Genomic DNA, 14,336 nt, shown 5'->3' with positions numbered 1-14,336 from the left:
TCCTAATCCTTTGACTAGAGAGTGCAGGCTTTTGTTGGGGCTGTTTTTGGTTTGCTCTGCCCATTGGCTTTTTTGGGTAGCCAGCTCCAGCTTCTTCAGCTCTAAGTCTGGGATCTCTGAGGCAGAAAGAACACCCGGAGAACTCACCACCATGTCGTTCCTCAGGTCCTGAGGTCCCTGGCGGGTCTGCTTTCTCTCCACCTTTCAGAGCTTTCTTTTCTTTTTTTTTTTTTTTGAGGAAGATTAGCCCTAAGCTAACATCCGATGCCAATCCTCCTCTTTTTTTTGCCAAGGAAGATTGGCCCTGGGCTAACATCCATGCCCATCTTCTTCTACTTTATATGGGATGCCGCCACAGCATGGCTTGACAAGCGGTGCGTCGGTGCGCGCCTGGGATCTGAACTTGTGGACCCCGGGCCACCAAAGCGGAGCATGCGCACTTAACCGCTACACCACCGGGCAGCCCCCATAGCTTTCTTATGCTTGTTTCGCATACAGTGTCCATGGTTTTTGCTTTTACTTAGCAGGAGAGGTAGGGAAAAGTACATCTGCTCCATCTTCTCAGAAGTGGAAGCGCAGAAGTGGGATTATTTGTCCTGAGAAGTCCCCCCAGCCTGCATTTTACTGATTATATTCCCATGTATCATTTATTATGTCCCTCTGTCCCCTGTAGTTTCCATCAATGATGGTTACGTTTAAAGGCTTTGGTCAAATTCAGATTTGACTTTTTGGCAAGAATATTTCATGGATGTGCTGTGTTCCTTTGCCAGGAGGCACACGATGCCTACCTGTCTTTTTGTGCTATTTGCAGCCTCCATTGGTCATTGTGTAGATTCATTAACTTATTAGGGGTACAGATGGCTTTCAAATTATTAAAAGATGCCAACCTCAATTACAGTTTGGAAAATGAAAATTCAAAGTACAGGATACTATTTTTTCATCGACCAGATTGACAAAGATCAAAGAGCGTTAGCACGGATGTTGGCAAGGGTGCAGGAGACAGGCAGTGTCACAGGATGCTGGTGTTGGCTGTCTCCATCAAAACAACAAATGAACATACCCTTTGGCCCAGCAATCTGACTTCTACAAATATCCTGTGGATCCACTCGCACGTGTGCAAAATGATGGATACGTGAGGTTGTTTACTGCAGTATTGTTTGGATTAGCAAAATTTGAGAACTACCAAATTGTTCCTCCCTCAAGCAGTTTCCCAACCTGTGCGCCACAAAGTTTCACAAGTTGTGGCAGACGTGTTGGTGCCCTGCCATATACCCTCAGCCCACCTCAGAGGGCATGTGCAGCTTTGGTGGACAGTTCTCATTCAAGGGAATAGGCGCCCATGTCTCTTTGGCCATAAGTTTATGCTTAGCCCAAGCACAGGGCAGGCAGGAAGTGCCAAGTGCTGAGGAGAAATAACCTAGGAGCAGCCCTCGGCTGATGAGGGATGGGAGTTGGTGGATAAATACCTCGGTGTTCTTGCCCCTAGAATGTTCCACGGGTCTTTCAAAGGATCCCTTGGGAATGAGCTACATTGCCTCAGGTGGCAACTTGCTCATCATTGCACCCTGTATTGTCTTCCTGTCCTTCCCTGCCTCACTGTCCCCACTGCCCTGGGATCACCACTTAAACTACTTATATCTGAATCCTTATGTTAAGCTTTGCTCTTGGGGGATATGCATATCCAGGTTAGAGCCTGGGACAGTTGGAGTCCCCCGATTAGTCCCCTCAGTGGTCCTTAGAGCAGTGGTGGTGAGAGGTGGGGGCTCTGATAGCATAGCCTGATAAAATTTATATAGTATTTATGGTGCCTGATACCATTCTTTTTTGTGTGTGTGTGTAGGATCAGCCCTGAGCTAACACCCAAAGCCAATCCTCCTCTTTTTCACTGAGGAAGATTGGCCCTGAGCTAACATCTGTACCCATCTTTCTCTACTGTATATGGGACGCTGCCACAGCATGGCGTGAGAAGCGATGTGACAGTGCACGCCCGGGATCCAAACCCGCGAACCCCAGGCCGCCAAAGCAGAACATGCGCACTTAACGGCTTGAGCCACCAGGCTGGCCCACCAGATACCACTCTTAAGCACTGTTTATAAGCATAAAATCTGCATAACCACCCCATTAGGACTATATCATCCCTATTTTACAGGTGAAGAAACTCAGGCACAGAGAAGTTAAGTCACTTGTCCAAGAGCACCCAACTTCCCCAGGCAGTCTGGTTTCAGACTTCTGCTCTTAACCACTACACAGCCTGTCTCTCCTCTGGCCCCTGCCGCGGCACCAAGATGAGCTGAGCACAGCCAAGGTCGGGCTCTTCCCTCCTAGACATCTGTTGCAGTGGTCAGCCACAGAGCACGTGGCCACCCATCTGGGAGGGCCACTCACCCTCCCCAAGGACCCTCCACCAAGTCCACGGAGCTACTGGAGGAATTTGTTTCCCAGGTGCCCAGGGAGCTTGGCATGAAGCCCAGGTGAGACTGATGTGCCTAAGACGGATGGCCAACCCAGCTGAAGAGGGATGCTCCACCACGTAAATGGTCTGCAAATGGAGGCCTTATCATTATTTTTGTCTATTGTTATTATTTTTACAATGCAATAGGACACAGAATGGTTGTTTTGTTTTGCTTGGCGGGTTGCGGGGTGGGGGTGGGGGGGTGCGTTTTTTACATCAGTGCAGTTTGAGCCAAGCCTTCCTGTTGTGGGGACTGGTCATTTCCCATTCAGCAACAAATTTACAAAGGATCTTGTTGGTTAGGCCACTACATTATGTTTATGTTCTTTCTTATTTTATTTTCAGAAGACACTTTTCTTACTTTGTGTCTATAGTCTCTGTACCATAGTGTTAAAGGATGACTTCCTCAAATTTTAAGATTGACTTATTAAAACTTTGTAGTAAAACCATTTAAATTTCATAAGAATTCACAAGGCTCTTTATCATGGAATTATTCAAGCTAATTATTCATGTATGAACCTACTGAAATGGGATAGTTTATATAATTTAGGAGGGAATTAATACTTCGTATGCCCAGAATTCTAACATCGGTACATGGATATTTATTAAAAATCAAAGAAGACATAAATTTATAGAGATCATATATGTTCATTTTTATTGTTTTCTATAGTAAGAAAAAGTTCTTGTTATTTTTGCCTCATGCCAAAGGCTGTGATGGTGGAGATAGAAAAATGGAGAGCTGGACGTTGTGTAATGAAGTTGATCATGATATAAGTTGCTGGTTTTTCAGCATGACTTGTTAATTTTTAAAAATTGCACAAGCAATGCACACAATCATTATCTTAAACTTTTATAGAATTCAGAAGAGTACAAAAAAGTGAAAGCTAACTTTCAATCCTTGGCTTGCTAAAAGATTTTTTTTTAAATCATGAATAGATGTTGAATTTTACAAAACATTATTTTGATATCTACTGAAATGCCATGAGGATTTTCTTTGTTAATATTTCAGTATAATGAATTACATCAAAAGATTTTGTATAGTGAGAGTCAATCTTGTTTACCTGGAATAAACCCTACTATGTCATGACATATTTTACTCTTACTATGTTGTCAGATTCTATTTGTTAATATTATAATTCGAACTTCGGCTTGTGTGTTCAAAAGTAAATTGGCCTAGAATTCCCTTTCCTTTTCTCCCTTCCTTTCTTCCCTCCTTCCTTCCTTCCTCCCTCCCTCCCTCCTTTTTCTTCCTTCCTTCCTCCCTCCCTCCCTCTCTCTTCCTTTGTGCTATACAGCCTTGCCTAATTTTAAAAACAGTTATAATTAAAAAAAAAAAAAAAGTTTGAAAGCTTTACATCATTTCCTATGTTCTGGAACTCATCATTAGTTTCAAATGCCCAAAATGAAAAAGTTCATTTGGATTTGAAATCCACTTGATTTACTGCATTATATTTGTCAATTAAAAAAAGGGAAGATCTATTGGAGCATTAAATACAATTTTAACTGTAAGCTTCAGAATGGCTTAAAATTTTCCTTTATCACCTACTTGAGGTTACAAAGTCTCTTGTGGATGCTGACTACCAAGAATTTGAAGAGATCATCTTTTTGTTGTTGTTGTTGTTGAGGAAGATTGGCCTTGAGCTAACGTCTGTGTCAGTCTTCTATTTTGTATGTGGGTCACCGCCACAGCACGGCTTGATGAGTGGTGTGTAGGTCGGCACCCGGGATCTGAATCTGTGAACCCTGGGCCGCCAAAGCGGAGCACACGAACTTAACCACTATGCCAGCGGGCCTGCCCTGAGATCACCATTAATAAGCTTTGACCAGGAATTGTGTAAACCATTTCGATTATAAAACTTCACATAAAAAAGCTGCATTCAGGGCCAGCCCCAGTGGCCTAGTGGTTAAGTTCAGCATGCTCTGTTTCGGCAGCCCCAGCCTAGTGCCCGGGCGTGGACCTCCACCACTTATCTGTCAGTGGCCATGCTGTGGTGGTGGCTCACGTATAAAAAGAGGAAGATTGGCAGTGGATGTTAGCTCAGGAGTTGTGTTCACAGGAACAAGATCAAGTTTATTAAGAAATAAATTTTTAAATATGTATTTGAGTGTTTTAATCAAAGTTAATACTTCATATCTTTTCTATGAAATATGTTGTATTGTATTTCATTTCTCTTATCATAAAAATACATATAATATATAGAAATGGAATGAATTTTTCCCCAGGACCCACATAGTCCAAAACCCCTTCCAGCTCTCCCTCAGTGCACGATTCCAATATTTTATTTGTGTGCCATGGCATGTTTAAGGTTGAGAATCACTGAGTTAGAGGTCTGGTTAAAAAATCTGTGGAGGGGCCGGCCCCGTGGCGTAGTGGTTAAGTGCGTGCACTCCGCTGCTGGTGGCCTGGGTTCGGATCCCAGTGTGCACTGAGGCACTGCTTGTCAGGCCATGCTGTGGCGGTGTGCCATATAAAGTGGAGGAAGATGGGCACAGATGTTAGCCCAGGGCCAGTCTTCCTCAGCAAAAAGAGGAGGATTGGCATGGATGTTAGCTCAGGGCTGATCTTCCTCACACACACACACACACACACACACACAAATTTGTGGAATACTACACAGCTAGAAAAAAGAAGGAAGCTGCCATGAATTGCTAACTGTTGAAACTGCATGATGAGTATGCGGGGATTCATATACGAATATGGAAACCTCTATAAGATACATTATTTAGGTGGAAAAAGCAAGGGACAGTCTGTCTGTTACCATTTGTTTAAATAAAAAGAGAGGATCAAAATATATTTATATCTAGTATTTGGCTGTATGTGAAAAGACATTTCTGGAAGGATATCAAAAATCTGGGGAGGGGACTTGAGTGGCTAGGGTAAGGGCCAGGGACCAGGGATGCATCGTGGGCGTAGGAGAGGGTGGGAGGCTGGAGGCTTTGGTATTGAACTAAGGAGAATGGTGATCCTGAGCCCCGGGAGAGCCGTCGCAAGCTCCGAATCCAGCATCCAAGGGTTAGAAGTGTAGATGTCCTCTGATGAGCAGGGCAGAGGATAGACGATACCAGGGAAGCCAGGCGGGAGACAAGAGGTCGTGGGCACTGCTCGCGGGCATCTTGGGGCGGGAGTGGCCGTCAGGTCGCACCCCCCCCCCCCAGCCACCAGGGGGCAGTCGAGCTCGCTCCTGACAGCGGGCGAGACGGACCGCCCAAGGCAGGTCCCGCCTCCAGGCCCGTCCCCCAGCTGGAGCGCCCGTCCCTGGAGTCCTTACTCGCTTTCCCAGACCCCTCCCTCCCCGACCTCCGGCCACAGCCACGTGGAACTCCGTGAGGAGCATCTCCTCCCTCTTCCTGGGGAGCCCACCTAATGGCGGGATCATCGCTGCCGGGCCCTTTCAACACCCAGTCCTCCCCCAGCTCTGCTGGGTTATCCCATTCAATCTTGACCACAGTCGTGTGAGATGGATACTGGCAACAAACCCATTTCATAGAAGGGAAAGTTGGGACATAGAGAGGTTAGATAACTTTCCCAAAGACCAGAAATGGTGACCCAGGATACACACCTGGCCTGTCCACCCTCAGAACTGGAGCGTTAAGCAAACCATGGCTTCTTCACTCTGCTCGCCTTCCAGAGCCTTCTTCATACAGCAGCCAGAGGGCACTTCAGGGGCTCGAAGGGGGCATGTCACTCCCTGACTTACAACCCTACTCTGGCTCTCACTACCCTCAGGATCAAGTTCAGTCCCCTCACCCCACCTCTCTGGCATCATCTTGACCCAGGAGACCCCTCTCAACTCCAGACACAGCCATCTTCCTTCAGCCTGAAGAAAACGCTTGTTCATCCTGTGCATTTGCTTATACAACTCTTATATACTTACGGTAACTCTTATACACTCTTCAGGCCCTGGCTCTGATGTCACCTCCTCCTGGAAGTCCTCCCTGACTCTCGACTCCCAGACAAGCTCAGGTGCCATATTAAATGCTGACGGAACACTCACAATGAACCTCTTGGGTTGCACTGGCCTCAGACTTGTGCTTCATTTTGTAATTATAATGGCATCACTATTCCAAAAACTTGAATCACCCGATTCCTCTTTCTCTCTAGAGCTATCTCTGACCCATCAGCCAATCTTGTGGAATCTACCTTTAAAATGTTATCTCAAGTCTGACCCCTTCTTACCTCCTGTCCCATTAGGTCCTACATGTCTTGCCACGCTCCCTCATGGTCATCCTCTTGCCACCTTTGCCCTGTGTGTCTCCCCCACTAGAATGGAAGCTCCGTAAAGGCAATGGTTGTTCACCGCACAACTCCCAGTGCCTAGGGCTGTCTGTGCCAAGCAGGGCTCACTCAGTAAACACTTGCCAAGTGGCTATTTGACTGTTTCTTCCACTAGAATGTCAGCTGGAGGGCATGGACTGTGTCTGTCCTGTTCACACACAGCCCTAATGCCCAGCACACAGCAGGTGCTCAATAAAAACCCCTCAAAGTACAGGTGGAGAAATTCAGGCCCAGAGTGAGGAAGGGACTTGTCCAAGGTCCTCCCCTGAGGGCAGCAGAGCCAGTACAGTCCCCAGCTCTCCTGCAGCCTCTCTGCCAGCCAAGCCACCCCACCTTTCCCATCCCAGACACACAAGAGCCCAGGCCCTGCATTCACTGAATCAACACAGTTTATTACTGAACTGCACTTTCACCTTCACACAGACTATTTCAAAGAGCTGGAACAAGTGTGGGGTGGGGGGTTGGGGGAGGGACAGGTGCCTCGCAGGAGCCAGGACCCCCGGCTGGCTTCCCTGGACCAGGGCAGGGGAGGGAGCATCAGGCTGTTCAATCTCCGGGCACCAGCTCTCCACGTGCACACGCACAGCAAGCCAGCAGCTCCTCACACATAAATACAGACACGCTTAACAAAAATAGTATATCATCTTCACAAGGAATAAAAACTAGTCTTGAATATGTACAGCAGAGAGCCCTGGGTGGCCAGGGCTAGGCCGGGACCCCCAGGGATGAGACAGGCCATGGGTGGAGCAGAGGAGAGATGGAGGCCTGAAGGGCTCCTGGCCAGGCTACTGACTGCCCAGGCTGAACGGGGTTAGGGCACGAATCTGTTTGGCCAGGCAGGACCGGCCCTTCCAGCCAGCCCCACCTCCACCCCATGCACCAGGCTCTCCTTCCTGCCCTTCCTGCCTGAGGTAGGGAAGACCCTAGGGCTCCCACAGCTGCTCCCTGTAGCTCCCCTTCACCTCTGGGCTAAGGCCCCTGAATCCCCGGACTCCATGGGCAGCAGCCAAAGGCAAAGATGCCACAGGCTGATCTCCTTGCAGGAAGTGAGGCAGCTGAGGCCCTCACAGCTCTGGGGCGCCTGTCTTGGGCCCAGTTGGTCCCTCAGTCATGGTCATAGGAGCCAGGGGAGAGGAAGGGGAAGGGAACTGGGGTGGAGCTAAACTGCAAGGGCCACCCTAGCTTTGGCATGGGGTGCTTCCTGCAGAGACAGCCTCCTCCCTGCCAGGAAGGGCTGACCTCTAGCCAGAGGCCTCTGGAGGACATTGGGATTGGGGGCAGGGACTTTTGGCCAGGCCAGAGGTGGGGAGGGGGTCCTGGTCCTTGTTTCTTTATCCCAAGCAGCCTGAATCCCTAATTAGGCAGAAGTGGCCCCTAAGTGGCTCTTGGAGGGTGGGGATGAAAGGAAGGGGAGCCCAGGTCCTGGGGAGTGGACAGGAAATGATCAATTCTGAGGCCACAAACATCAAAACGAAGGCAATCTAGTCTCTCTTTTTGGGGAAAAGTGTTAGAAAACTTTCCAGCTCCCTGGCAGGAAAGCATTTTCAGGAGGATAAGGGGTAAGGGGGTTCCATCAATCAGGCAGGGCCCTCCAGCCCCCAGCCACAAACCACACCCCTCATCACCTGTCAGCTTCCATGGGGCAGATTTTGGGGGAAACTTGGTGGGTTTCGAGGCCAGGAGAACTGAGGTGTGGGGGAAGGTGGCTCTCACAGAAGCATGGTAGATTCTAGAAAACTAATTGCGGGGGACCAGGTCTAGGCCCAAGCCTGTGATGAGTGGGTGGCTGTGGGCTGCCATGTAGTGGTTCTCCTGGTGGCAACGGTGGCTAGACGGAGGGACGTGCTGGCGACAGGACGGGGGTGGGAGGGTGAGTGAGTGGTCAGTGTCTGGTCATTTCCGACTGAAGAGCGAGCCCAGCAGAACCACGCCAGCCACAGTCATGCCCGTCAGGAACCAGCGGTTGAAGCGCTCTTGGCCCTTCCGGCTCTCGGCTGCCGCATTGTTCCCGTAGAGTTCCACAAAGGTGTCCTGCAGGGCGAGAGAAGAGAAGGGAAGGTGCTGTTTGAGTCCTCAAACAGTAATGTGGGTAGGAGGGAGGAAGGGGATGCAATGCATGCAATGGTCTTGGTGATTTGAAAAACTGTAGCCATCTGTGCCACTTTGGGCCAGATAGAGGGTTAAGGGCTGCCCCCTTCCTGACCCCCCATTGGGGATGACCAACCCATTTTCTTGCTGAGAGAACAGGTGCAAAGTGGAGAAAGAGCTTCTTCCAAGGTCAGACAGTCAGAAGTGGTACTAGAGAACCTGAGGTGGGAAAGAGATGGGCAGGGTCAGGGAGCTGACAGGAGGCCAGATGGCTGGAGCAGAGTGCACGAGAGGAGGGGACAGGGGAGATGAGGGTGCAGGGGTGAGCGAGAGCTGGACCACGTGTGGTCTGGAAGCCACGGAGCAGCTTGGAGTCGAGTCTGAGGGTAGTGCAGAACCACTAGGCCTCAGCCTTTCCACTCCTGCAGCGAGGGAGGAAAGGAAAGAAAATGGACAGGGCGAGGTTCCCAGGGTGATTTGGGGCAAGAGCAGGTCTGAGGACCCTTGGCCAGAGGCTCCTTCTCCCTCTGGAGGGAGCCCCTGGCCAGGGCAGAGTAGAGAGGGTAACAGCAACACAGGACTGGGTTGGGGTCTATGAGGCCCTGTCCCTGTCCCCACCCCAGGGGGGCGTGACTCTGAGCCCAAGAGGAGGTGAGCAACAGCCCTCTGCCCTGAAGCTAGTCAGGAGGGAAGCACATGATGTGGGAAGGAGGGGCTGTGGCTTCAATTACCCAGCCCAGGGCGGAGCTGGCCTGGGGGCGGGGAGAGGGGAGCTGGAGCACCCTTTAATGGCTGAGCTTCACACCCATTTGTCCTTCAATCCTCCCAACAGTGCTGCAATGCCGGCTCTCTCTCCCACTCACAGACCAGGAAGCTGGGCTTCTGAGGGCCCAGGGACTTATCAGGTCACCCAGCTTTGTCAGTGGTGGAACCAGAGTCCAAACCTGGTGTCTGGCACCTAGAAGTGAGTGTGCTGTGCATGTCTAGGGAGGGAATGGATCACGCCTGGTTCCAGAGCCTGTGTTTTTGCCTCTGCACCCAGAGCTTGCACCCTGGGCCCACATTTCCACCTGGTCCCAATGGCTGCTCCCTCAGATAGTGCCTACCAACTCCAGTTGGCCTCAGGTGCCTCCTGCCACTTTGCTCACTGTGATACCCGCCCGTGATACCCCCTCCACTTTTAGTCTTGACAACACCCCTCAGGCCATGCTCCACACAGAAGATTTTTAAAAATGTACATCAGATTATGGCATGCCTGTGCTTAAAGTCCTCCAACAGCTCTCCCTCGCACTTAGAAAGCCAGTGTCATTTCTGTTCACATCCCTGGTACCTAGCAGAGTGCCACACGCACTGAGCTGCCAACTTGACTCAAAGAATCCTCACCATTTATTAAGCCGTTAGGGAGGCAGCAGTGACACATAAGTCAGAGCCCCTACCAGACAGCTTACCACGTGCTGGGGAAAAGGCATGGGGGACAGCAGGCAGGTCGGGGAAGCCCCTCCGTTCAGACCATGTCACTCCAAGCTCTCACCCTTCCCACGGCTTCCCATCACACCTGGAATAAAGTCCTTACCAGGCCAGCAAGGTTTCATGGGACCCAGCCCCTCCCCACTGCATACTCCACTCTAGTTGCACTGGCTCCTTGCTGCTTCTCGGACATCTGCTGAGCTCCGGAGCCACCTGGGGCACTCGACCCCATGTCATCACCCACCTCACTCCCTCATTTCACTCCTGACTCTGCTCCAGTGTCATCTCAGAGAGGCCTTCCCCGGCCACCTTGTCTAAAATGGTACCCACCCCCACCTCTCTCCACGTCTCCCCTTACCTTGCTTTATTTTTCTTCTCAGCACTTTTCATAACCAGAGTCTACACTTTGCTTCTGTTTTGATTTGTCTCCGGCACTACATGTGGCTGATGAGGCAGAGATCCTGCCTTGTTTCTATACACCCAGTGCCTGGAACAGCATCTGGCACATAGTTGGTACCCAATAAACACATGAGTAGAATGAAGGTACTGCATGTCTACTAAGTGCCAGGCATTGTTATCCTATCTCTCCTTCATCAGAATTCCCAGAGGAGGAGATCTGAGCTCCAGGTCACAGATGAGACACTGAGGTTTAGGATAGGGGAGACCTTGCCTGGGCTCACCCAGCTAACAGGTGGCAGAGCCAGGATCAGGGCCCAGGACTGCCAGCTCCAAAGGGAGTGCTGCTACAGCAGGACACTCCACTGTGTGAGGCGCTGGGGAGGACCTGTCCTGTCACTAGTGCTGAATGGATTCTGAGGAAACGGGATGTGGGGGTGGGGCTGAGCTGGAGCCTTGCGTCTGCAGAGAGAAGGGCAGTGGCGGCAGTAGCCTCCGAGCTCTGTGGCCTTGCTGCCGCCCAGGCATGGCTGGTGTGGATATGCTTCCCTGTCCCTCCTCCCTCATCCTGACTAGCCTCCAGGGGTGTGGGCGGACAAGAAAATTCTTACAGGAGTTTCAATTTTTCTCGTCCCAAGTGAAGTAGGCCCAGATGGAGCCACAAAAAAGACTGATCTGTGAGAGGGGACAGTCCGGGGCTGTGGGGAGCATGGGAGAAGTGAGGCCCCGGCCAGGAGGCCCTGGTTATCCCAAGGGGCTGAATGTCCCACAAGAAACCAGGGACACTGGGGTTGCAGCCAAAGTGGGAGAGGCCTGGCTCCCTTGATGGGAACTTTCCTGAAGTAGACGGCTGGCAGCCACAGGAAATTTTCAGCTCTGAGGCTGGGTTGGAGTAAACAGGCTTGGTCCTTGCAAGGACACAAAGCACTCACTGTCCAGGAACAGTCATTCCAGGGTGGAGGGAACATTCTCATTCTGGTGCCATAGAGAACAAGGCTCTGACCTGCCCAGCCCCCACTCATGCATTCCTGGCCAGGATAACCTTCATCTCCATTTCAGGAGCTCCTCCCGGGGAGTGGGGAGTAGGATTTCCAAGGGCCATGGATTCTGGGGATTGCTTTTGCAGAGAGAGCACAAGCAAAATGGGGCATGTTGTTCCAGGGCGGGTGCCGGGGAGGCAGTGGTGTGGGTATATTTAGCCCATGGTTCACACGACACACTTGGAAACAAACACAGCCATTTTCTCAGCAGGCGGCTGCTCTGGATAAATAAACAGGATTGCAGAGCAGCCCTGGTCTGGAAAAGCAGAGATAAGACCCCACTACTCTTCAGTGGTTCCCACTGGTTTTAGCATGGTGGGCAGGGGGTGAGATGTAAGGGTGGGTTGTAGGCAGGTCTCTGATGTCACAGAGGCTTTCAGGAGATCCAAGCCTGAGACAGTCTGCATCCTCAGCTTGGGTTAGAGCAAAGTGGGAGAAGTTTCCTTTGTAGCTGTGACCACCACCATGGAGATCCATGTGGAGGTTTTCGGGGCCACTGGGGATAGGCAGTGGCTAATGAGCTCCATGGGAGAATCATGAACTCCTAGCCAGGCAGACCACACAAGTCAGCAAGGCCAATCCACCTGCCCATTCTACAGTTTCACACAGCTGGTTTGTGGTAGAGCTTGAACTAGGAATCAGGGTCTCCTGACTTGGCATCGGGGCCCTTCAGAGCAGTGAGACAAGAACCAGGGTACCCAGGAGAAGCCCAGGCTGGGACCACTTTCAAGGTCCTGCCTCCAACAGTCCTGGCCGCACATATGGAGTGGCCCCACCCCACATACTCCAGAGTGCTTCATGCCCCTGAGCCTTTGCCAACACCGTGTCCTCCCCCAACTGGTCACCCTCCCCACATCTCCCTTTCTCAGTCAGCCACCCCTTGCTCAGCTTACAAGACTCCACTCTGGAGTCCTGTCTTCCAAGACGCCTTCCCTACTCGTCCCTCCTTCAACTCGGGGACAAATGTCTCCTTCGTGTTCCCAGGGTTTTTGAACTTCCATTCACACCATAAATATTTATTGGGCGCCTGCCATGCCCCAAGCCCAGCCCCGGAGACACAGCAGGGAAGAGACAAACAAGGTCCCTGCTTTCATGGAGCTTATGTTCTAGTCCATGCATTCTCAGTGGGGCTGACACCACCTCCGACGGGGCGACACAAAAAATTCCTGGATATGACAGTGGTGTGTGGCTCTCCACAGGGCCACAGCACATAAAGAGAGACACAGTACAGCTGTGCTATTCAAATGTCAGGGGAAGGCAAAAATGTCTAAAAAGACTCCTTGGGGGAGTGGTAATAAGGGAAAAAAAAAGGTTGAGAGACACTGTTCTAGTGGGAAGCAGAGAGGATAATAAGAAACAAGACAATTTCAGAGATGATGGGGTTTTGAAGACAGGAAGTCATGTGGAAGCGAGAGAGAACACCTGGGAGATTGACAGAGGTGCAGTGGTCAGTGAAGGTCTCTCTGGAGAAGTGAGGTTTGAGCTGAGGCCTGAATGACAAGGCAGTGGTGGCCAAGGGAGGATCAAAAATCTTGGGTGAAAAAGAGCATGTTCCAGCAAAAGCAACAATGCAAAGGTCCTGAGGCGGGAAGGAGAGGCAGGGTGTCGCTAGGTTGAGGCCCTCTGTATGTGTGTCAGTCTCCCCGACCAGTCTGGGGGCTCAGTGTAGGCAGGGACCAAGTCTGACCCAGGTCTGAAGCCAGGCGCCCATCCAGACAGGCACAGACTGACTTCAGTGAGGTCTCTGCCCAGGGACAGCCAACTGAACAGTGCAGGTCACCCTGCAGCCACCTACAGCCCTGGAGAAGTCAGGAAAAGGCTGGCACAACGATGCCCCTTGGGCAGCGGCCCAAGTGCCAGTGGACCGCCCACCCTGCGAGGGGCTGAAGTGCGGTCCCTGCTTGAATCTGATCAGTCCTCCGATTCCCCTCCTACTCCTCTCACCTCTCACGTGTCCACACTTCTTCCTAGAGGTGTGACTTTCAGCAGGCTCCTTCACCTCCCTGGCCCATAGTGTCCTCACTTGTTAAATAACAATAAAATAATCGTAACTGTTATTATGGCAGCTGACCTTTACTCCACATTTGAGTGTTTTACCTGTGCCAGGCACTGAGCTAAAAAGCATGTTACCCTGACTAGGCTATAGTCCGTGATCATGTGCATAATCACATGCATTTGAGTGATTACTCTTTGTCCTGTCTCCCCCACTAGACTGTGTGTGGTTTTGTCACTTGTATGTCCAGAACCTGCTGCTGTACCTGGAACACAGCAGGTGCCATTCTTCTTCTTCTTCTTTTTTTTTCGCTCAGGAAGATTGGCCCTGGGCTAACATCTGTGCCCATCTTCCTCTACTTTATATATGGGACGCCTACCACAGCATGGCTTGATAAGCGGTGCGTAGGTCCACGCCTGGGATCTGAACCTGTGAACCCCAGGCCTCCGAAGCAGAGCGCGTGAACTTAACCACTACACAACTGGGCCAGCCCCTAAATGAATCTATTTTAGATGAACAAGAGAATGACTATTTTCATTTAATCCTCATAACATTTATCAATAGCCTCGTTCTACAGATGTGGAAATGGCAGCTTCAGGGGTCACCCACAATCTCTAACTAGGA

The 14,336-nt window shown here is 50.8% G+C and overlaps 1 protein-coding gene across 9 annotated transcripts in view; it reads right to left on the bottom strand.

Annotated features, from left to right (window-relative positions):
• Positions 1-7,099: 7,099 nt before the first annotated feature.
• Positions 7,100-14,336, bottom strand: part of BCL2L1 (BCL2 like 1) — a 46,667-nt gene continuing 39,430 nt past the window's right edge. For all 9 annotated transcript variants that reach the window (XM_058562987.1, XM_058562985.1, XM_058562986.1 and 6 more), the window contains one exon: positions 7,100-8,759. In XM_058562987.1, the coding sequence (XP_058418970.1) occupies positions 8,622-8,759 (138 nt within the window). In that variant the 3' untranslated portion in view covers positions 7,100-8,621. The remainder of the gene's footprint in view (positions 8,760-14,336) is intronic.

The sequence above is a fragment of the Diceros bicornis genome, chromosome 19 (genome assembly GCF_020826845.1).
Source record: "Diceros bicornis minor isolate mBicDic1 chromosome 19, mDicBic1.mat.cur, whole genome shotgun sequence".
NCBI classification, from domain to species: Eukaryota; Metazoa; Chordata; class Mammalia; order Perissodactyla; family Rhinocerotidae; genus Diceros; species Diceros bicornis.
Note: the sequence above shows the minus strand (reverse complement) of the source record. Positions and strands in the feature narration are given on the sequence as shown.